Below are 24,035 nucleotides of genomic sequence, written 5' to 3'. Positions count from 1 at the left end.
TTAAAATCAAATTGCTAATTTAGAGTCTGCAACTTGAATACTTAGTAGACAGAAATAAAGGGATATTCATGTGCTATTTAGTAGGATGGGATCAGAACAATTTTAAGCCCAAGAAGTTCTATGCAGAATTGATAAGTTTGTGTGGCAATGAAAGGAATTTTCAGGTTGTGGAAGATACTGGATTAACAGAAAAAGAAAATGTGTGTATATTCTTGACAACTTCTACATTTTACATTAGTTGTTGCTAAGTTTTTTGCCAAGAAAGCACTTAACCTTGATATTTAGCAGACAAGTCTTCATTCATGCAATGCAGCTGCACTTAGGTTTAAGGAATACTCCTTGCAACTTAGAATTTTAGTCCTAGACTTTTGTGAATAAACACCAGCAAATCCCTGTTTTGAGAATACCTGAAATCACAGTGTGCAGTGCCCTTTGGGTTGGTCTTAAAAGGTTAATGCCAGGGTTCCATTTCAGGATAGTCATGATTTTAATGGGCATAATTCGCTCATTAGTATTGTGATTAGCTTACACTGTGAGCCGAAAGCCAGTGTGTACCTAGAGCTATCATTCTGACAACGTAACCAGTAAAATTTCCTAGTAATAAATAGTTTCATGTTTGTATACATCAGCTCTGATGCAGATCTCTCTCTCTTAATCTGTCCCTTGGGTATTGATTTGCATCTCTCCCTATGTCTTTTAAGCTCCTTTTAGCAAATTTCAGAGTGAGCAAACTTTCATATATTAAAGTGCTGTAAAATAAGTTATTGTAATTCAGTAGATGAAATGATTTAAAATGTATAGAATATTATTGTAGTCATTTAGTGTTTATACCTTGTGTGCTTCCCAAAGGATATGGCTTATAATTAGACATAATACCTTTTTAAAATATAAAATAGTGGGATCTTCTGTCTATACTTAGTATTTTTATATTCCTTGCATCTGAGTGAGATTAAATAGCCTTAAGGTAAGGAATGATGTTTCAGCTTTTGCTGTTTCTCCTTCACCAGCCTGGTAGCTCCCATCGACCATGGCAATCCTACTTTGACCTGATCTTGGTGGATGCACGGAAACCACTCTTTTTTGGAGAAGGCACAGTACTGCGTCAAGTGGATACTGTAAGTCAGGAGGATGATCTGTCTGCTAGCACACTGTCCTTAATGTTTCTTCTTTCCCCACTCTTACTCTCTGTAAGGAAATAGGAATTTTTTTTTCTATTAGCCATGTTTCTCCTTTGAAATTAAGAATTTTGGTCTTAACTGAAGCAGCCAAACCAACCCACTAATTGAAAAGAGTAAGTGCCATTCACTTGGCTGTCTGGCCAAGTAGCACTGGAGGTGGGGGTAGAATGCGGGGGGGTTGTGGGGTGAGGGGGAGGATTGTGATAGGATAATAAAGTATTACAAAGTCCATATTCTTCACACAGAAAACTGGCAAGCTGAAAATTGGTACCTACACAGGCCCCTTACAGCATGGTATTGTCTACTCAGGAGGTTAGTCACAGACTTCCCTTTATTTAATGTAAGTTTTTGCTCAGACCTCTCACTGTGAAAGCTTTGGTGATCTCTCAGCAGAGTGCCACGTGTACTCTTTAGTATTCTAAGATGTCATACTGAAGTTGTTTAGTCACCTCTTAATGCAATAGGAGTCTAGGTTTAAGCAGTTGTTAGTATAGCCTAATGAATGTGATTTTCACTAAAATTATTATTATTTTTTAAAATCCTATTGGAGGCTTTTTTTCAGTGCCTGGAATCACTTAGGGATACTTCTCAATATGTTCTCAAGGGTTTTTGAAGGAGCTCCGTGGGCATAGGTATATAGTATGTTGTAGTTACAAACAGTTAAAGAAAGCCAGCTTAATGGCAGATTTGTGATCAAACTGGCAGTGGCTCTTTTGAAGGTTATTTTCACTAATATAAGGATATAGTTTTGTGGCTCTTGGATTTGCTGATCAAGAGCTCTGGTCAGCACAGTGGAGCTGAAGGCCTTGTCTTTGAAGGCAGTAAAAAGATAATGGTGAGTCTTTATTTTTTTCTAATCTGTTCCTGATATAACTATAAGAATAAAATGAATCGTAGAATTTAATGGTTATAATAATACTTGGAATGCTGATTTTAACATAGAGACAGTTTTCTCATTGTTCACTTTGTTGTTTTAGGTTCTTCTGATACAATCTGTGATCTGTTGGGAGCCAAGGGAAAAGACATTTTGTATATTGGAGATCACATTTTTGGGGACATTTTAAAATCCAAGAAACGACAAGGGTGGCGAACTTTTTTGGTGATTCCTGAACTTGCGCAGGAGCTGCATGTCTGGACTGACAAGAGTTGTAAGCCATTTCATAAACCTTTGATGCAGTGTATATCGAAATGACCAGCTGTCAATCAGTCCTCTTTGATAAACCATTCCTTTGTATTCAGAAATTCAGAGGTGGTCAAAAGGTGGGCCTTGATATTCGGATATCTCCTTCCCACAGAATATTCAGCTATTTTACAGAACTCTAGAATTTGAATAAACATGAGAGGTTATCTTGTTTAACCTTCTTGAATCTCTTTGAAGTATAGAATGTTGGTGTCTTGAGTTGTGTTACAGTAACACTGAGTTGTGAACTGGAACTCAACTTTTCCTCCATGGACCCATGTTTCCTCAACCATGCCTAGTAGTCCCAGTCTCTCTGCTAACAGCCGGTATCTGTGATTCTGGGGCAGTGATGGCTCTGAATGTTAATCACCGCTGGTATTTTTTATTTACTGTTCTGAGATATAGAGAATGAGGCCATATTGTATTCCTGAACTAAGCTACACTGTGTATATGCAGTTTATATACTATGCTGAATTGGGTTACAGATATAGTCTTAGAGCATTGTTTGATATACAAGTTCTCCAGCCAGCCTTGGTGCACATTACCTGCAGTGTGGTGAAGGTGACTCTGGAAACTCAACTTGCCTGGGATAGGAGCCCTCGCTCCTTAACTTGAAATCTGCATGCCCTTAGGCAAGTCATTGAGACACCCTGTGCCTTAGTTTCCTCAAATCTAAAAATGGGGATAATACCTATCTCCTAAAGCTGATGAAAAACTTAGGTAATATGTGTATAAAGAAGATAGACATGACAGCCTCTGTCAACCAAGGCTCCTCATCTAAAACAGAAAATTATCGTTATTTTACCTAATGGAGCTGAATACAGAAAATTTAGTAACACTTTCTCAGTTCTAAAGATGGTAGATAGAAGAAAATGTGTTATATACGATAGACGGAGGGGGGCTTAATTCTGAGGAACCCAGGTTGAGATAGGCTGCAACACACAGGAAGCATGCTGTAGATGCTGACTGTTGCTATTATTGTGTGTACTATCAGTGGGATTCATATTTTCAACTTACCACCTATGAAGTTTTAGAAATCTGGTTGATTTGACCCTGGACCTGTGACTCAGGACAAGTCACCTAATTCTCAATCTTTCATCTAAAAATGGGACTGTTAACAGTTGCTTAGCTGACTATACCTGAGATGGTATAAATTCTGGGCTGGAAGGGAAAGTTGTAGTCATGGTGTTTAAGCAGGAGGAAAGGCAATTAAAGAGAAAATGGTGTTCATCTATTGTCAGACTCCAAGCCCGTATCCATGAGTTATCCTGATGAAGGGAAGGAGTAGGTCACTATATACTGACCTACAGCATGTTAGTCCCAGGTTATACTTTTCAGTGACATCTGTAACCTTTTAGTTTTAGCTGTGGCTAAAAACTGGGTGCCTATTCATTTAAAATATCTTCCTTTTCCTTCCAAACCTTAACTAGCACTTTTCGAAGAGCTTCAGAGCTTGGATATTTTTTTGGCTGAACTCTACAAGTAAGTTTTCTAAAAATTTCTTTCCTAAAAACTTCTTCAGGAATCAGTTAGATATAAGAAATGTTCTTTCCAGGCTGGGCGTGCTGGGAGGCTGAGGCAGGAGAATTGCTTGAACCTGGGAGATGGAGGTTGCAGTGAGCCGAGATTGAGCCATTGCCCTCCAGCCTCGGCAACGGGAGCAAAACTCCATCTCAAAAAAAAAAGTCCTTTCCAGGCTGGGCATGGTGGCTCATGCTTGTAATCCCAGCACTTTGGAAGGCCAACACAGGTGGATCACTTCAAGCCAGGAGTTTAGGAGCAGCCTAGGGAACATGGCAAAACCCTGTCTCTAACAGAAATACAAAAATTAGCTGAGTGTGGTGGTGCATGACTGTAATCCCAGCTAACTCGGGTGGCTGAGGTTGCAGTGAGCTGAGATCACTCCACTGTCACTCTGAATAAGTGTTACTTTTTTTCAAACTCTTCTCAGAGATGTTCACTGAGTTTTTCTTTTATCTTCAGGCACCTTGATAGCAGTAGCAATGAGCGTCCAGACATTAGTTCCATCCAGAGACGTATTAAGGTATCCAAATAAGATTTGGGAGGAAACTTGGGAAATAAAGTTTAAAAAGGATTTTTTCACATTTCTGATTTTTATAAAGACTGGCACTCAACTACTACTGCTTAATAAATATTTGTTGAATGAGCTGAGAATCAATCTTGTTCTTTGTTTTAGAAAGTAACTCATGACATGGACATGTGCTATGGGATGATGGGAAGCCTGTTTCGCAGTGGCTCTCGGCAGACCCTTTTTGCAAGTCAAGTGATGCGTTACGCCGACCTCTATGCAGCGTCTTTCATCAACCTGCTGTATTACCCATTCAGCTACCTCTTCAGGGCTGCCCATGTCTTGGTGAGTTAAAGTTGTAATTGATAGCCAAGATGTACTCTAAGCCCAGGATCAGGAACCAGCTTTGTGAGATGGCACAGGAGATGGTTTGAACATTTCTTTCTGATGTACAGAGCCCATGGGCAGGTTGTATGGTTGCCTAAGAAGGGGTCTCTGAGAAAGTAGAACCAAAATTGGAAGTTACAGGGTATAACTTTACTCTCTGAAGTCTACTCTATTAAAAAGTTTCATGTGGGCCAGGCATGGTGGCTTATGCCTGTAACCCCAGCACTTTGGAGGCTGACGTGGGAGGATTCATTGAGCCCAGGAAGTCAGGGCTGCAGTGAGCTGTGATTTGCTCTACTGCACTCCAGCCTGGGTGACAGAGTGAGACCCTGTCTTAAAGAAAATGGTTTTTATATTCTTATATTCTGAACTGTTTTGGGACTATTTTGTTTTTGCTGTGAAGTAGAAAATAAACTATCTTTTTCAATTTCAGGCTGCAGTAGACAACCTGGGCACCATTTTGAGGGGCAGGGAGAAAGGAAGACAGACAGTTAAAAGTAGTTCTGTGAAAATAAGTCTAAATTGACTTGTCCTGTGGTCCATTATTGGTGTAACTGTATGGCCAACCTAACAGAGGAGAGGGGTTAGGATTTGGGAAGAAGCTACTTTGCTCTGCCTGCTTTCTGAGCCTCTGGGTTTGTTCCATCTAGATGCCTCATGAATCAACGGTGGAGCACACACATGTAGATATCAATGAGATGGAGTCTCCTCTTGCCACCCGGAACCGCACATCAGTGGATTTCAAAGATACTGACTACAAGCGGCACCAGTTGACACGGTCAATTAGCGAGATTAAACCTCCCAACCTCTTCCCACTGGCTCCCCAGGAAATTACACACTGCCATGATGAAGATGATGATGAGGAAGAGGAAGAATAAGGAGGAAAACCAAAACGCTGAGCACCCATTAAACAAGTCCTGGCAGGACTCACAGGAACAAATGATGTCCCTGTTAGGGTTCTACTGCGGGGGAGGGAGGGGGGGGCTACATGAAAGGTACATCTGAAAAGTTTCAGAAGATTCTGTTATCATAGAGAGATACTTGTTTTGGTTTTGTGTATCTGTATTCTCTGCAGATGGTCCAAAACTGTAATGGAGTCTGTATTAGAAGAAAATAAGGGTAAAACCAGGGCGAACTGCATGCTGGCTCCATTGTGGCTTGTGACACTTTTTTAAAATCATCAGTATGTCATAGTGTATCTGGATACACAAGGGGTGGTGAAGGGTCTCAGAGTAGAACAAAGAGTGGGAAGAGGTGATCTGAAATGCTGTAATGTTACAAATTGTGCTGTAACTCCAAGATCCAACTTTTTCAGTGCATTACATGGTATTGTATATCAGTGGAGAAATATTAATATTTCCATGATCAACTGTAGTCTCTGTTAAGGTCAAGTTTCCTTTTATAAGCCTTTAAATCATCCTCAGTGACTCTGGCAAGGCTGCCTCTCTATCGGTGGCTTTGCACAGATGTATTCTCTACTTGCTTTAGTGCAGGATTCTATTTTGAGGGAAAAGACAGTATTCTTAATACTTTTTTTGTTATTAGCACAAATGCTTATTATTTGTTATCCAAAAGCCACCTTTTCCTTATCTGTGATAAATCTATAGAAAGAATTTAGCTGTATGAGGACAAAGGAACAAGTCCCCAGAAAAGAAAGGGAGGAACTTCCTTCTTATACTACAGTAGAACATTCATTAGTGTGGGCTGTGTAACTGTGGCTCATGCTACCCAATTCCAGATTTCTTTATCCTCTAGAGTTGACTACTGTCTATTAAAGTTGAACATCAGAGGATGGGAAGAGGGCTCTGTAAGCCAGAACCTTACTAAAGCAGAGAGCACAATCAGTGTGAAACAATTCACTCAGAATCCCGAGGCAAGGCACGGTGTCTCACGCCTGTAATCCCAACACTTCGGGAGGTCGATTTGGCGGATCACCTGAGGTCGGGAATTCGACACCAGCCTGACCAACAGGGAGAAATTCCGTCTCTATCAAAAATACAAAATTAGCTGGCCGTGGTGGCTCATGCCTATAACCCCAGCTACTTGGGAGGCTGAGGCAGGAGAATTGCTTGAACCCAGGAAGTGGAGTTTGCAGTGAGCCAAGATCACACCATTAGACTCCAGCCTGGGCAACAAGAGTGAAACCCCTCAAGAAAAAAAATCCCAAGTCGAAATCACTTCTTGTTTTAAACAAGAATGAATCATCACTGTATATGTTAGGGTATTAAAACTGTTTTACCAGTACAGTGAAAGTTTTTCCAACATCTTAAACAGTGGTTATAGACTTAGTTTAGCCATCATATATTTTCTTCCATTCTCGTCATTGGTCAACAGGGGAGGGTAGATTAGCTGCTCCAGAATTCAATAAAGTGTAATATTTCTAATGCTGACTCTGACCTATTCTGTAGCACAACTGTAACAGCTATTGGTTTTCAAGTGGGTTTAGATTTGGTGTAGTAACATGTTTGACATTCTCTTAAAGGAAATATGTATTTTCAAGGAATGTGAAAATGTTCCCAGATCTCTTTTGGTTAAAAAGAAATATTCAAGAACTGATATGTTCTAACATGATTATATTCATGGTATTTCATAGGCCTCACAGTGTTTTCCCCAGAAAGTTCTTTTGCAACAGGACTGTGAAGTGAGGCTTTAAAAAAAAAAATTCATTTTATAAGCAGGGAACATAGCCTGATTACTTAGTCAAGGATATACTGCCTCACTACTTTGAATAAGTCATCCATCCAAGAAACATACATTCTAAATGTTATCATCTATTGGGAATATATGCCCCTTTAAAAGAATCAGGTCAGAAATGCAATTGCAATAGCAATTAGACTGTTGCCCATGTTAGGAGACTGTGTGGTCATCCCAATTACTAATTATTATCATTCAAGATGGAGATGTCCCAGTTTAAAATAGTCCTAAATTTTCTTAAACCCAAAGACTTTATGAATATATTACATCTACAGAGCTACCTTATCATAGTAAGTACATTTACATATTGTCCCTTTTAGGGCCATATGATGGCTTTGATTTACCGCTTTTTGTATTACATCCATATAAGTGTCTCTTACCAGCCAGATGATTCCATGGCAAGTGATTCTCTGGGTCCCAAGATAGGAAAGTAAAAAGCACACAACCAGCTCTAATAAAAACTCCACTACTAGTCACAACTCTCCATAGGACCACCGAAATGTATTATTAAACCTGTCTAGGATTCCACAAAACCCAGAGCAAAATGGTGCCTCTCTGTATATTATTCTTGTTAAGAGTGTACTGGGAGGGCCGGGCGCGGTGGCTCACGCCTGTAATCCCAGCACTTTGGGAGGCCGAGGCGGGTGGATCACAAGGTCAAGAGATTGAGACCATCCTGGTCAACATGGTGAAACCACGTCTCTACTAAAAATGCAAAAAATTAGCTGGGCATGGTGGTGCGCGAGCCTGTAATCCCAGCTACTCAGGAGGCTGAGGCAGGAGAATTGCCTGAACCCAGGAGGCGGAGGTTGCGGTGAGCCGAGATCGCGCCATTGCACTCAGCCTGGGTAACGAGCAAAACTCCGTCTCAAAAAAAAAAAAAAGAGTGTACTGGGAAGTCAATGGTCCATGGGTAGGAAGGGCAACCATAATTGGGCTTTTTAAAACATAAATTAGGAACTTCTCTCTGTTGCGAGTAGTTAAGGAAGTTGAACTTAAAAGGTATACTTTTTCCTTTGAAAAAAAATTTCTGAGGAGTTTTACACCATGAGACGACCAGTCTGCCATCTCTTTACAGAATTTTTTCCTAGGCATTTTGAAAACACTATTTACAGGCATTGTAGAACACCAGGCAGCCCCTTCTTGGGTGCTAGATGGAGCTCCCAACCTTACAATATGTACTGACTAACAGGGAGCCTAGCGTCCCCAGCAGCTGGTCAGAGAGGTACAGCAGACCCAGGCCCTGCAGACCCAGGCCCTGCTGGGTTTCCTTGGGGAGAGGAATTGCCCAGTACATCATCTCTGCAAAGATGGTCAGTGAAAGCTCATGGTATACTTCAGAAAAGTTGGTCACAGCCAAGAAAGTTCCACGTTCTATTTAGACCAAAGATATTTCCTCTTGCCATAAGCGTAGCTCTGCTGAGACCTAAAATAATAAGGCAAACTTTTCAAGCTACCCTAAGATACTTTTAGAAGTGGTTTTTAATAGAACTACAAATCCTTAAGTCACATTAGCATTGTTTTTAAGGAACAACTTATAAAAGCCACATGCAATTGCATGTAAGTTTTAAAAATTGTGTTGTCCATGTTTAGATATTTCTAAATCAGACATATTTATTTAAGAAATACTTTGTCGACAGCTTTAAAGCCCAGCAATTTTTCCAGTGCTGCCTGGTCATTTTTAAATAAATACTCTGCTTATTCACCACAAATAGCCTGAGACAAACAACTGCATATTTAAGTCTGTATTAGGGCAGGAACCTCATCCAAATTCCACGTTATGGAAACTATTTAATCTCTTTGATGGTGGGAAAAATGGTAACTATGATCTAACTATTGCCACACAGTTAACACTCCAATTCCTCACTTGGCTTCGTAGTTTAGGGCTCAAATACTTTTTTTTCTCTTGATGATCTTTATTGGTAGCCAGGGAATCCAGCTTTTCTTAATGGTTTTCTTCAAATAGAACAATTTCAAATGATACACAACTTTTTGGGAGGCCCTGAGAATGAAATCTCTACCAGAGCAGCCTTGAGGATGACGGAAGAAAAACATGCACTACTGCTAAGGAGCAGGGATGACCACAGGCCCAGGCAGCCAGAAAGCAGAAACCACACTGCCCGGCACACACCTCCGACAGGAACGCAGCACGCCACCCTGTTCTCACACTGCTAGGTATCTAGACAGAGCAGAAAGCAAGTCCTTTAAACAGGCAGCAGGACATTCGTTTATAAAATGAGTAAAAAGCTTTACTGTTCTTTAACCTGGATTTCTTAACCATTTTTCCCTGTCCTCAGACACAGTGTATTCATTTCAAGGCCACACAGTCTGACTAATTCCAACAAAGGTAGGTGATCTCAAAAATAAAATATATACAGTAGTTAAGTTTCTCTGTAGAGCTTTAACACAAAACAGTAGTCCCCACTGAACATAGAACATTACATCTCAAACTTGCCTACTCTGTTTACTGTAAGACTGAGGAATCCGTTTTCCAATTTAAAACAAAATGATGACTTTTGAATCTGCTCCCTTTATTTCTTCACACAAAATAGGTATAAATATGTCCCTAAATGCTCTGGTCTCTCTTCCCAAAGCCATGTCTGGCCAGGGGTAAAAACCAGGCCTGAAGAGTCTGGACTGAGATAAACCTTCCCACACAAACTGGAGCCCAAGCAGCTGAGTACACATTTTTCCCAGGAAAGACAGCAATAGTCCTTCCACGTCTCACAAGTTCTTGAGATACTTGGAAAGAAGATTTGCCAAGCAAACCTTCCCCACTCTGAAAAATGTTTATTCAGTGTCCAGTCTAAGAGAGTGTTCTCACCAGAGGTAATCTTTGATTTAAGGGTGTATTTTGAAACAGAATTTTTTGAACCCACTGACCTCAAGTCAGTGACTTAGAATTGCGGTAGGAAAGCTGGCCCAATCTAAAAATTCCTGTCATGTGTTGTCCTACTGTTTGAACGCTGCAGTCACTAATACCCTGACAGGAAAAGCACTTTAGAGAAGTCTGGCAACTAATTCCCCTCCTAGAAACGTGCATCCTCGGTCCTCACAGTCATCTACTAGGGGAGAAGGCGCAGAAAGAGAAAAGAACCCTAGAACCATCCCTTTGTCCTGGGACTGCTTGCAAATAAGAGCACAGATGTGAGGCCCTTGGAGGGAAAATGTCGCAACTACCATGCAAAGAAAGCAAAAGTTTATTAGCCATCTAATAGAATTTAACTTTTTGGCTGTAATAAGGAATCATGTCTTTATTAAATTAACTTCAAAAAGTATAAAATAAGTTTCCAGAAATCAACTCCAGGCTATAAGAAAGTCAGTTTTTACCACTTTGTCTACAAGACCCTCTGATCAGTATTTGTTTCCTCAGAAGTGCCGAGTCAAAAAACGTCTCTAGGGAGCACAATTTTTGTGAAATAGAAACCCCAGAGTGCATCAGGATAAAGCTTAGAAATGAGCAGATGTGCCAGGCATGGTGGCTCATGCCTGTAATCCCAGCACTTTGGGAGGCCGAGGCGGGTGGATCACAAGGTCAAGAGATCGAGATCATCCTGGTCAACATGGTGAAATGCCGTCTCTACTAAAAATACAAAAAATTAGCTGGGCATGGTGGTGCGTGCCTGTAATCCCAGCTACTCAGGACGCTGAGGCAGGAGAATTGCCTGAACCCAGGAGGTGGAGGTTGTGGTGAGCCGAGATCGCGCCATTGCACTCCAGCCTGGGTAACAAGAGCGAAACTCTGTCTCAAAAAAAAAAAAAAAAAAAAAGAAATTAACAGATGTGTTTGCACTCCGAGGATGCAGGGGTGGGGAAGTTTAGGCAAATCTCATCTTGACAGCAGGAAAAATTGCCTCCATTTTCCTTGGAGCATTTCCTGATTTGAGCTAAGGGCTCATCGAGACCAAGTGAGTAAAACAGGAAAAAAACTAGCCAAGGCAGCAGGCTGAGAGTGAATGTGCTACAGTGATTTCTTTCCCCAGCTCTGCTGCCACTTCTGCCCTGCTTCTAAGGAAAGCAGGCTCCCAAGATGGCATTTAACTGGACTATAGATACACCTCATTCTACTTTCAGGAAGTCGGGTGATGACTGGGGAGGTGGGAGTGGTAGTTGGGTCAGGGAGTGTCTCAAAGCCAATTCTGTCAGCCGCTCTTCCCTGAAATGTCTCCATCCACAGGACAAGTGTAAGTAAAACAGACTGCAAATGCCATGGTTAAATAAATTCAGTAGTGACTATAAATGGACCAGTAAGAGGCTAAATTCTCAGAGCACGATTCTTTTTGGAATGTACAATGGAGACTAAGAGTGGAGAAAAAAGAGTTTCCAGAAAGATGTGGCTTAGGAATGGATCACAGAGGGTCCCTGAAGCTCCACCCTAAGTTCTTCAGGGACTGGTCACATGTGAGTGAGGAGAGTAAGAAGGAACAGAAGACAAAGTGGTGATGGAAGAGAACGTGTATCATCCACACCAATTACTGGAGAATGCAGGATGTCCACTGAACCCAAAGAGCACCTGCACCTGCCTTGCCACACTCAGGCTGGATGTTTTTAACTTGAGAGTGACCTATCTGTGCATGCTCTGACCCTCCTCCCAGACTTAGCATAGCAGAGGAGGAAATATAAAGCCATCTTCATCTTCAAGAGCCAATTGAGAGGCCTGAATGAGGCCTTTGGTCTTACCTAGGAAATACCACTGGCTTAGCCCAGCTGCACTGTGTTATTAGTGACTGAGCAGCCAATATATGGGACAATTCGACTGGATACTCTGAATGTTTTTATGTAGAGAGTAACTGATGGAGGACAGATTGCAGTCCTTGCAAAGGAGACCACCTTCCCCCTAGGACTGGCTGTACCAGGCTGTGACTTAGAGGTACAGAACTAGTACTCACTTCTTTTAAGACTTCACACTGTCCAAAGAATATGCTCTTCTATGTTGCCATGCTGAGGTCCAGTCCCAGCTTTTCCACCAGCAAAGCCAGGCGAGTGGGCAGGGCAGTTGGTTCAGCCAGGCTGAACACAATGGCATGGTTGGTGTTGCATAGATGAAGGGGAAGAGGGAACACACGTCTGCTAGAAGGGTGAACAGAACATCTTTTATCTAAATAGAATAGAAATAACAAAAACCTTGTAAAACAATCACAAAATTTACAAATAAATTGGTACAAAATAAATAGGAGAGATTGTACATCTACAGCATCATTTGAATTATAAAATGCATTCATTATGACAGTCAGCTCATTAATCCTATACATGTCATTTGTGCTTATTTAGGTTTATGTACACAGCTCTGAATACTGTGTTCAGAAAACTTCACTGCTCAAATGCATGAACTGTACACTATGATACAGTGAATAAAGGCTGAGAAGGATGAAAGTGAGACACAAAGCAGGGTCTTGAGGGCCAAGGCAATGTTGGCACTGGGCCTTAAAATCAAGAAAAGGCATACTAAGAGCCCAGATGGGCAGGCAGCTTCCATTATCCAGAAAGATAGATTCTGCAGTCCAAGGTAAGCAGAAGACACCATTATCCTTGTCGGGCCAGGCAACTGACCTGCTTTGAGAGGAAGGAGGCTATAGACTCGCAGCTAGACTCTGTCCTACACAGGGGAAGAAAGCCTGTCACCAAGAAGCTACCTCAGAAATATTTCATGGAGGTACTTAGAGGCCTTGCCACAAGGTAGGAGACCTGCCTCCATCCTCACCCTCCATCCTCACCCAAAACACTGGTCCTCAAGAATACAGGTGAGCCCAACTAAAGGGGCTGGGGATGCTAGGGCCCACATAAAAGCAGCAACCTCTTTACAAAAACAAAAAACACTACCCTTTCACCTGTTTTAAGGGATAGCAGAACCCTAGGATCCATGGATGAGGAAGCTTCAAGATAGATTTTGTCCTAGTCACAGATGAAGTACTACCAGGCATATGTACATAATAAATAATATAAAATAAAGCATATACTCTTGTGGGTTTAAAGGACTCCAGAAACAAGAAAAAATGGATAACTTCACCTTCACAGTAGACTTCAGACTTGAGAAGTAATGAATCAGAAGCTAGGCTGGGGCTCTCTGGGAAATAAGAATCCTAAGACCTCATTCTTTCCAACTTCGCTCTGCTCTGGACGCCTGAGCCTCCAATAAAAAGGGCAGGTACCCAAGCGCCACCAGGTCCACTGGATAGTTCTCTTCAGGGTGAATCTGCAGAGTCGTCTGCCCCCCAAAGAACTGAATCCTAAAAGTGAATCCATGTGGATCAGATGTGGGCACATGCCAGAAGGTATCCTTCCAAGCAAAGCAAGACAGTACTCCCAGTCATTCTCATCTGTTCATGGTCCCAATGGGTATGAAAACCTGAAAACCTTGTGTACTCAAGTCCTTCTTCCAGTGTTAGATCTGTGTACACAGAAACCTTGGCATACAAACACCTATAACTTTACTCTCTTGCAGCTAGAACCTTTGTTTCCATGTTGCTTCAGGTTCAACCTGGTATTTCCCATCAAAAGATATTTAAAACAGTTCTAGTAGAGATGATGGCTGTGGCTGTAGCATACAGAGAGAAAGCTTCCTTGAGCTGGGCCAACCACAGTGGTCTGAGAAGCAAAGAAGACCCCCAGCCCAGGATGGCGGGAGGAAAGCTGCTCCCCACTCTGCAGCTGCTGTGCACTGCCATCTCCTCTTCGCGTCCTTAGGGTTGACCAGAGGACTCTGGAATATGAATCTTCACATGGGAAAGAAGGTAGCAAAAGGGAAACAAGCAAGCAAATCATGATTGAGACAGAAAGCTTGCAAGTGCTAGAGGAGGAAGGCTCGCCTGTCACAGCCTTGCTAAGTAACAGCAGCAAGCTCAGCCTTGGTGCACCACTCACCCCTCAAATGGAGGCAAATGAACCTCAACTTAGAAGTCTGCGAATGTCTCTCTCCTATTAACCAACTTGAACACCTAAGAAATATGAGAAGCTAAAGATTTGCAAACGGCCCTGAGATATAAAAATCCACTGAGTAGTTGCTAATTGATAAAATTGTTGAATCCCCAAATCACTTTGCTATTCAACATCCTATATCCCTACCAATTCCAGGTTAACATACAATTCACCAGATACCCTTGATGGACAGAAGCACCACTAGCCTGGAGCCCAGAATGGAACTACGTGGCCCAGGACAAGAGCCAGTTTTCTCAGGAAGTAAGCAATGGTATCTCAGAGGCCTCCTGGACCCTAACCTGCCAGCTCAGTCTTGTGTTCCTCAACCCTTTGCAAAGAAAAGCCCCTACCTGGGCTCAACAGCAGAGGGGAGATTTTCCCATGCCACCAGGGGGCCTGGGTCATGCAGCGTAGTGTACAAACCCAGCCCTCCCTGGCCTGCTCTTGCTTGGAGCCCCAGAGAACAAGGTGAGTGCCTTCCTGGGCCACCCAGGTGAGTCATCTGTCTAGGGTCACCCCTGGGAAACAATGGGGGCAATCCTGGTTGCCCAGGAGACCTCACCTTCCTGGGCCTAGGCAACGCAAGGATGGCTACAGATCCCCGCTGGCCTTCAGATGATGATAGAGGTGGTTGTGTTTTTACCAGCCAGGACACAGGCTTGATCAGCCAGGGCCTACACAGGGCTGTTCCTCAACCTGGAGAGAGGATTTCAGGGCAGAAGTTCATGGTCCCTGCTTAGCTCCAATTCCTGTTGCTCCATTTCCTAGGGAAAATGTATTTCTATTTGTATCTACCATTATTTTCCTAGACTTGGAAAAGCTGGTCCTTTTGTGTACAGTGCTGAGGACAGCACGGGTAATATACTCACAGTTACTGTTCCGTATTAGAGTGAAGCTCTGCATTCAACATTTGCACTGTCCTTTGAAGTCACATTAGAATATGGTAGGATGCCCCACTCCCTCCCACTTGGGGATGCCAACCACTTCCACATGGGCATTGAGCTCCCTGCAGGAAGTGAGGTGAGGAGGGAGGAAAGAACAGAATTCAGTGTGGTATCCTTTCAAGTTCAAATTATATAAGAACCAAGATTTAAGTTAGTTGATTAGCACCCCGATATCTGTGTCAGTTTTAAGATTTTGTTTTCCTAAGAGTTTAAATGTATGATTTTGAATTTGCCTGATGAATATAGGACAAAGCAGTGAAGGGAAGGAAACTCCAAGACAGCAGGAGAAAAGGCCTCATTTACAGAGTGAAGGCAGAATGTCCCAGGACTCCCTGGATGCTAGGAATTTAGCTCCAATGGAGCCATGGGGTACCAGTGGCTGCTCAGGAGCAGGGGAGGTCCTGTCCCACCCACAGAAGCCCCCGTATAGGAGGGCAAGGCCTCCATCAGTATCCAGACACCCACATCCTTCCATATTTGAAAAGGTTGCAGCTGTGGGAGGACAGTCCAGCAGAGGGGGCTACAGAGCAGCCAGTGGACATCGAGACTGCAGCTCTTGGATGGTCTTTCTCTGCTGGACCCACTGGCTTTGTAGAAATGAATGGCAGAGGCCTTCCAAGCCAAAGTCATTCTCCTGCTGCCCGAGAGGCAACACCCCAGTGTCTCTTCCAACTCTCCGAGGGGTCAGTTTCCCGAGAGAAAGTGGGGCCTGGAAGAGGAATCTGGCCGCTCAGACATGGGTGCTGTCTGAAGGGTCCTAAGCTCTCCCCAAAGGAGCTGTCGGCTTTCATTCCTTCAGGGACCTGGCAGGAATTGTTTTAGGTTCCCTACTGTTATAAAACAGTGGGAAGGTAGAGAGTAACAGAAAATGAATACGAACTTGACAGGCTAAAATGTCATCCTTTGGGAGCTCCACTGATGAGTCACTCCTGCCAAGCTCTTTATAAGAGAATAATTTGCAAGAAGCCATCACACTGAGCAGGTAAGACAGGAGTAAGAAGTCTGCTTCTCCCTGGAGTCACAGAGGCAGCCACTGGCATCCCCCCTCCTCTCCCCAGACTCAGTCATTTAGGATTTATAAAGGAACAGCAGAGCTCTGAAAACACCAACACACTAGCTCTGGTTCCAGAGGCTCCTGCCAGTAGCGAGGCAGCCCTGAGACGACTGTGTGTGGAGAAGCAGACACCAGCCCAGGTAGGTTGATAGGGCGGGGGTCCTGAGGCCACAAAAGCTGGACTAGGCCGGGGGCCCAGCTCCCCGCAGCTCAAGGAAGGCCACCATTGCGCACGCCCAAAGCAGGGGATAGACACCTTCACCCGGCCTGGGGCCAGGCTTCACTATGTTGCAAGGACCACTCATCTTTATATACTCCACACTGGTGGTGTGCTCAGTGAGAGGCATCTTAAGAAACTGACTTTTAAATCTGAATGGTTCTATTTTTTTTTTTTTTTTAAAAAGGTACTTAGACTGGGGTTCCCTCTAAGGTCAAGCTACATGATGGGGGCAGGTTGGGTGCCAGTAGCAGGCTACCCCTCGGGGTTCCCCATGACTCTCTATATCAAGTGAAACCAGTACTTCCCCCACTATGGACATGACACCTTCTGAGAAAGACCCTCCAGGACTGACATCGCAGAGGAAATACTGAGCTGAGCATGCACGACACTGAGGCACAAACTGCTCACCAGGCAGCCAGCCCGCCTGCTGCCATCTGGCTCCTCAACCACACTCCCTGTACCGCACAGAGCCCGGCTGGGCTGGATGGACTTCCTACCTGGAGGAGGAAGAAAACGGCTGCTTACCCAAGGCCTCGCTTCACAGTGAGCCCAAACAGAAAACGCTGTCCCCTTTCCTAGTGATGGATGCGGCGGGCACCGATAATCCTATGTGAACACTGGCAAGTATGGTTTCATCTCAGTGTATGAATAGCCAAGAACACACACACATGCCTTGGGCTAACAGAACACAGAGAAGCTCTAGTTCAGGATTCAGTCACTCAAATACCTCCTGACATCACTTCACTACACGATGAATTTGGTATTAAAGTAAGACGGAGACACACATAAAATGGCCACAACACACATTTGGTTTCTGAATCCCTGTTTGGGGCCAAACTGACCCTGGCTCTACAGGCAGCCTCTCTGGTGTCGGCCACATCTGAGGCGGGAGGGACAGTGGCCCTCAGGCAGGGGACACAGCCAATGCCGGGCCCCGTGGGCTCAGGGACAGGGGAAGAGGGACAGTTAGCTCCCTGGGAGGAGGAGCAGGGGCTGGCAATCCCCAAAGTTCCCTCCTTTGAAAACATGGGTCTCGAAATGCCTTCTCAGCACATGGTACAGAGGACAGCTGGAAGGTCCAACTCCTTTTCTGATAATGTGTGTCCTAGTGGGACGGGGAGGAGCTTGCGCTCCACATCACGTATTTACTGAAAAGCCCTGTGGAAGATTTCCATTTGGCATCTGTGTAGCAGCATCTTGGGTTAACAAGAGCAAGGACCAAGGAGGTGGGTGACGACACTCTGTGGGCTCGGGCGCTGGGTAAGGGGAGGGCTGGCCGGGAGACCCCAGGCTGGAATGATATGGTGAAGTCAGCTTGCCTCTTGCCAATGATAAACCATGGGTTTTAAATTCATTAACATTCATTTTGGTGATAAAAATTCCTTAGGGTGGGAGCAAAATCATATTCCCAAGCAAATGTTAAATCTTCCTGAGGGAAAGGGGTACAGTTAAACATTAAATTCTCAAAACCCCACTGAGCTCAGAGAGGTGACTGCGGTCCCTCTGAGGCAGGCTACGCCCCACAGTGATGACAGACTTGGCAGGTTCTGCAGTAACATGGTCTTCTTCATTGAGCCAGCAAGTTCAACAGTGGTACCCACTGGGGCACAGAGGAAGGGTGCCCCTCCCTGGGAGGGCCAAGGAAGGCCATTGAGGGGCAAGTCCAGCCTATGAGGGTCACATCATGGGATTGCAGCAGAGTTCAGACAGAACAACTTAAAACTCTGCAAAAGACACTTTTTAAAAACATGATCTCTTGAAAAAATAAATCGCAACAATTTTCAACTTCATGCAAATCAAGGGCAGAGGAGCATGAATAATGATAAAAGGGAGCACTGAAAAAATAAACATGATTCTATTTGGGCGGAATCAGTTCATCTCCAAAATCTTGAACGCCATGCCCCAGCTGCCAACTCCACGCTCTCCTTTCCATTCCTCCCCTCTCCGTCTTCCTCCGCAGCTCCTGGGAAGGGCACCAGGTCTTTGGTCTCAGGATGTTGCGGGATGCAGCATGGCGGACAAGCTCACACCAGTGGAAGTCATGGGCAGACGGGGCTGGGCCCTAGGGAGTGGGTGGTGCAGGCCGGCGCAGCCTAGATGGCGCCTTCGCTGTGCAGGCTGTGGTTGGCCTTACTGTGTGTCACACAGTTCTGTTCGTTGAGTAGGTTGGCTGTCTCATCTGGCAACCCGTCATGCAGCTCCGTAAGAGTCAATTCGATTTTAGTGTTTTCACTGTCTGAAGACTGAGGGGTTTTGTCCATCCGGGATGCCATCAAGGCATTTTGGTATTGCTGTCTTGAGATCTGGGGCCAGAAGACGCACAGAAAACAAACCAAGATAATGCTTATTTAGGTTCTTTTATCTCCACATTAGATCACATGTTAAATCCCGACAGGCCCACGGCAGCTTCTCTAGGAGAAAATCACACTTGAGCGCAGTGAGCCACTTTTTAAAGTTCACATTGACTTTGGTGAACAAGTCAGTTCTTACTGATGGAACCCAATTCCAAATATTATCTCAAAATTTTAGAGACTAGAAAATAGAGACTGGTTTCCCCCAGCTAAGGCTGGCTTGTTCTCCAAAAGTCGTCTTCATTTCAGACCAAGAGGAACACCCTGACTGCCAGGTAGAAGACTGAAGCGGAGCCTTCCCTGCAATCCTCTGGAGTCTCCTGACCTCAGCCTTCCCAAGGCCAGGTAGGGAGCCACCGGAGCCACGTGCCCAGGAGAGCTCTTTGAAAAGGGGCTGTCCTTTTCTCCAGGATCTCCAGCTCCCATTTCCTGAAAGAGCCATATTTGATTTGGCAGCTCACTGGACAGAACCAAGATGATCAACGTCTTTCTCAACCTGAGGCTTGGGCACAACAGAGGAAAACAGGGCTTGTAGTTGAGAATGGAAGGCAGGGCCCCCACAAAGTGACAAAGGGAGAGCTCCAAGGAATGCCAGGAGCAAAACAGACAATTTTCCAGGGAAGTTGACATCTAACTGTCAGGCCCGGCCACGTGGCACTCACATCTCTCACCTTAACGAACTGCAGATCCGAGAGCGCTCGTACCGAGTAATCGGGGATGTAGACTTGGAGGAGCGAGGAATTGAGCTGGTTATTGCTGCTCCCCAGTGTTGGTGTGACAGCGTCAATCCGGTCGCTTCGACTGAGAGAGTCTGAATGATTCAAGCCACATGGGCGAGGAGGGGATTTATTTTCACCTGGAAAAAGAGGGGGAAAATCCAACCATTTAAGTAGATATGGCCAATAAAAACAGCTCTTTATTTTCCAAAATAAAAAAGACTCAATGCCACACAAGCCCAACCAACTTCTTCCAGATGTCTCAGCCACACAGTGTGCCACAGAGGGTCTCCTATGCACAGCGGACTCGCTGGCTTCCCTGTACCAGCAGGCTATATCCATCTCAATTGCCTGGGCCTGTGAATGTGACAGACACAATCCTCCCAAGTCTCTAACAGCAAAGACCCTGCACTATGTGCCTGTGTGAGGAACATTCCCAGGTGCTGTGAGATGCTCAGGCGAGGGCAGGCCAAGGTCTGACATGCAGAAGCTGCCTGATACCAAACAGGCCCCGAGAGGACTGCACTTCATCATTTTGCCGGAAGTAAAAAAAGGGACTCTTCAGAATATTCATAATTCGGTATGTGTTGTAAACGGATCAAAATATTTGTCTGCTTATACCATACCTTCCAGCTAAACCTATTAGTTTTGTCTCTGACCCCAGTAAAAGCCCCCATCAGGTAGCCCGAGGATGTCTCAGGAATTCAAGAATGCCGGAAGACACCAAAGCCCTGAAGAGTCTGAGTAAGTTATCTTGGGTGCTATGGAGTCTCCAGACAGGTTTCGTAGCATAATTCTATTAAAACAAAGTGGAAGAATGCCAGTCTCGGTGTTGTTGCTCTTCTGGGGAGTTCATTGTCGCCTCTAATATAAATGTCATAAAAAACGCCCCCTCACCAAGGCTTCTTTCACTTTTTGCTTTTCTAACCAACTCTATTGCACAGATAGGAACTGCGTGCCCACCGTGGCCAGGTCTTGAATCACCTCGTATCACAGGATTTGAGGGGACCAATTCTCCCATCTGAGGCTTGGCTTCTCTTTGCAATGTCTCCCTGACAGATGCCCCCCAGAGGAGCTGGCTTTTGGCTGCACCTGCCCCTCAGCTATTAGGAAAGTTTGTCATCAAACCCATCAAAACGTGCCTTCCCTAACTTCAAATGACAGTCTCACTTCCTCTGTGTGAAGCTCTAGTGAGTGCCTTTTCTTCCTCTGCTATTCAAAATAGCCCTTAGCTAGATGAAGAGAGTGATGGTCCCCTTAAGTCTCTTCTCCAGGATAAATCCTGTAGCTGTTCTTCATCTCACCCCATCACTGTCTTAAAACAGGACACCCAGAATAAAACATAAGTATTCCAAGAATCTTCGGTGACAAGTTCACTTACTCCTATTTTTTTTTTTTTTTTTCTTTTTGAGATAGGGTCTCACTTTGTCACCCAGACTGGAATGCAGTAACTTGATCTTGGCTCACTGTAGCCTCAACCTCCTGGGCTCAGGGGATCCACCTGCCTCAGCCTCCTTAGTAGCTGGGACTACAGGTATGTGCCATCACACCTGGCTAATTTTTGTATTTTTGGTAGAAATGGGTTTTTGCCGTGTTGCCCAGGCTGGTCTTGAACTTCTGAGCTCAGGTTGCCTCAGCCTCCCAAAGTGCTGGGATTACGGACATGAGTGACCATGCCCAGCCACTTTCTCCTAAAATTTTTACATCTTAACTCTCCCTCCAATTGTGAAGTCATGAACTAATTTTCCACTGTTAGACAAATTAAATTCAGAGTGGCAGTTCTCCTTGTTTCCACTTCTAAGAGAGCAAGGCAAATTAACAATTTAACAGACTTTTATATTTAGCAGAATGGAACTTTGAATAGGTGATCCACTTTTGCTAAGGTTCAGATTCCTTATCTGTAAAATGTGGATGATTACCTGGTACCCCCTTTTTTTTTTTTTGAGACAGAGTCTCACTTTCGTCACCCAGGCTGGAGTGCAGCCATGTAATCTCACCTCATTGCAACCTCTGCCTCCCAGGTTCAAGCAATGCTCCTATCTCAGCCTCCCAAGTAGCTGGGATTACAGGCGTGTACCACAACACTTAGCTAGTTTTTGTATTTTTAGTAGACATAGGGTTTTGCCGTGTTGACCAGGTTGGTCTTGAACTCCTGACCTCAGGCAATCCACCCACCTCAGCCACCCAAAGTGCTGAGATTACAGGCGTGAAACACTGTGCCTGGCCCTGGTACCCATCTTATAAGGCCTGACAAGGATTAAAAATAAGATAATGTACAAAGAGGTTACCTGGCATGAGTAGGTACCCCATAAGTGAGCCTAGTTAGCTTTCTTTTTTGGAGATGGAGTTGCGCTTGTTGCCCAGGCTGGAGTGCAATGGCACCATCTCAGCTCACTGCAATCTCCGCCTCCTGGGTTCAAGTGATTCTTCAGTCTCAGCCTCCCTAGTAGCTGGAATTACAGGCATGTGCCACCATGTCTAATTTTCTATTTTTTTTTTTAGTAGAGATGGGGTTTCTCCATGTTGGTCCGGCTGGTCTCAAAATCCTGACCTCAGGTGATTCACCCACCTCGGCCTCCCAAAGTGCTAGGATTAGAGGTGTGAGCAACCACGCTGGGCCTAGTTAGAATTTTCTATTCTTTCTTGTCAGCTTCCTCCCAGACCATGCTACCATGTGCTCTCCACCCCCCCAGCCTTTGGACATGCAATGACTTCACCCAGGGTAACAGATTAGTCAGTTGTTTGAAACAAAGGATCCCACTGTATCCCTGGGCTTCAGCCACCAATCTCATCACCATTTCTACAGATACCTTTGAAACAGTGTCTATGTGTTAACACTTGAAGGCCATAAAAACATTTCAAGGTACTTTGCCACTGATCAGACCTCTGCCTGTCTGAGGCTTCCTGCAGTACTTCTGAGTCTCCTGTTTTCTCCTCAGGAGGATTTTAGGGTGACTCAGTCCGTTTCCTCTCACCCCACTGCCCTCTGTTGGTTTGAGTGGACCCACTCCTCTGCCAGGAGCCTACTGCCTGGCCCCATGACCACACCCTGGAGGAGCAGGCCCTGCCTTCTAGGACCCCTTCCACAGCTCATAGGGCACGAGCTTCAGCTCACTGCTCAGAGCCTCAAATGCCATCTTACTTCAAATACTATTACTACTACTACTACTACTACTACTACTACTAAAGGTCCACATTCTTCATCTGAAGCCCTGGGGGGCCAGAGGTGTTTGAAATTTGGAAGGTAATACAGTCTGTACATCCACATTACAGACATCACCCATCAATTCTGGGGCAGCCCTAGTCCACAAACACTTGACTTGTGCTGAGACGGACGAGGACTCACACCAAGCAGAGTGAAGACCGAAGTGGCTGACCCCAAGTTCAGGTCAGGTTTTGTGGCCAAAATTATGTGCCAAAGTTTTATGACAGTGATTATGGAAAAAACTCCCAAGATAAATATAGGAAAGTTGTGTTACCAACTAGGAAATCCCAGCAATTTTAATTAAAGACAGATTAAGCCTTTTCCCTTCTTGTTAATGGCTGGACGAGTTAGCTAGGCCTGGCCGCCCTCTCCTGCAGGGCAGTCAGCAGCAGCCGGGTAGGAATGTGCCCGGTGTTCACTCCAAAACAAAGTCAGGCTGCGGGAGAAGCGGGCCACCTGCCTGATGGGGAGCAGAAGTGCTCGCGCTCTGCTCATAGGGATGTGGGAATGAGAAGCCGGGAGACGGGAATGCCGTGCACCTGCATGGATGGGGATTTTTCTTGCATACCAAGAGGAGTTCAGTTCTCAGGCCTTCGGCAAACGTGCTCTATAAAAGTGGCCTCAAGGCTTGAGGGCCTCTGCAAACTCCACACACTGTAACTTGCTGAGGTCAGAGTAAGAACCAAGAACAGCACCCCCTACTGCTGACCTGAAAATTCAAGGTCAGCCGTGCGGGTAGGAAGAGCAGGGAGCATTAACAACCTGTGTGAGAACCGTCCCCCCTTCCATGTTTCCTGGCACATGTCTCCTGTACACAGTGACTGTGCGGCGTTCTGGACTCTCCACCTGCCGTGGCTTATGTTTTCCTGGAGAGCTCACTATAAAGTTATGGAACCTTAGAGCTTTAGCGCTCCAAGGGACACTGAAAACAGCTTGTCCAGGTAAAGGAAGCAGACCTAGCCAGCCAGGCATGATGGGGGGCAGGGGAGGCAACCGGGAGAATTACGGAAAGGAAGCATGCAGAATTACCTGGAGAACCTGCTGCTAACAACTCTGTTCTGCTGACAACAAAGGTACGAGACAGGGACAAAGGAACTGAAAAATGGAGAAAAACAGGGTGAGATCGCATCAAAAGGCAAGAAAAGAGATCTCTGTAATCATG

The 24,035-nt window shown here is 44.8% G+C and overlaps 2 protein-coding genes across 24 annotated transcripts in view; one reads left to right on the top strand and one right to left on the bottom strand.

Moving 5' to 3' along the window:
• NT5C2 (5'-nucleotidase, cytosolic II) overlaps positions 1-7,158 on the top strand; it is a 195,670-nt gene extending 188,512 nt beyond the window's left edge. For all 18 annotated transcript variants that reach the window (XM_035268955.3, XM_078346406.1, XM_078346403.1 and 15 more), the window contains 7 exons: positions 1,008-1,115; positions 1,424-1,490; positions 2,156-2,326; positions 3,789-3,840; positions 4,342-4,402; positions 4,556-4,732; positions 5,425-7,158. In XM_035268955.3, the coding sequence (XP_035124846.1) occupies positions 1,008-1,115; positions 1,424-1,490; positions 2,156-2,326; positions 3,789-3,840; positions 4,342-4,402; positions 4,556-4,732; positions 5,425-5,652 (864 nt within the window). In that variant the 3' untranslated portion in view covers positions 5,653-7,158. The remainder of the gene's footprint in view (positions 1-1,007; positions 1,116-1,423; positions 1,491-2,155; positions 2,327-3,788; positions 3,841-4,341; positions 4,403-4,555; positions 4,733-5,424) is intronic.
• A 2,204-nt stretch (positions 7,159-9,362) lies between these two features.
• CNNM2 (cyclin and CBS domain divalent metal cation transport mediator 2) overlaps positions 9,363-24,035 on the bottom strand; it is a 160,961-nt gene continuing 146,288 nt past the window's right edge. For 2 of the 6 annotated variants that reach the window (XR_013525107.1, XM_002807462.6), the window contains 3 exons: positions 23,903-23,968; positions 19,624-19,808; positions 17,945-18,904 (listed from right to left, as the gene is read on the bottom strand). Coding sequence is in view for 3 of the 6 variants with exons in the window: in XM_002807462.6 (XP_002807508.2) it covers positions 18,695-18,904; positions 19,624-19,808; positions 23,903-23,968 (461 nt within the window). In the remaining 3 variants the exon portion in view is untranslated. Of the gene's footprint in view, positions 12,567-17,944; positions 18,905-19,623; positions 19,809-23,902; positions 23,969-24,035 lie in introns of those variants that run through there. The other 4 variants (XR_013525108.1, XM_035268949.3, XM_035268947.3 and 1 more) reach the window with 3 other exon arrangements.

The sequence above is a fragment of the Callithrix jacchus genome, chromosome 12, assembly GCF_049354715.1.
Source record: "Callithrix jacchus isolate 240 chromosome 12, calJac240_pri, whole genome shotgun sequence".
Classification (NCBI taxonomy): domain Eukaryota; kingdom Metazoa; phylum Chordata; class Mammalia; order Primates; family Cebidae; genus Callithrix; species Callithrix jacchus.
The sequence above is the reverse complement of the archived record's forward strand: the minus strand, read 5'-3'. Positions and strand labels throughout refer to the sequence as shown.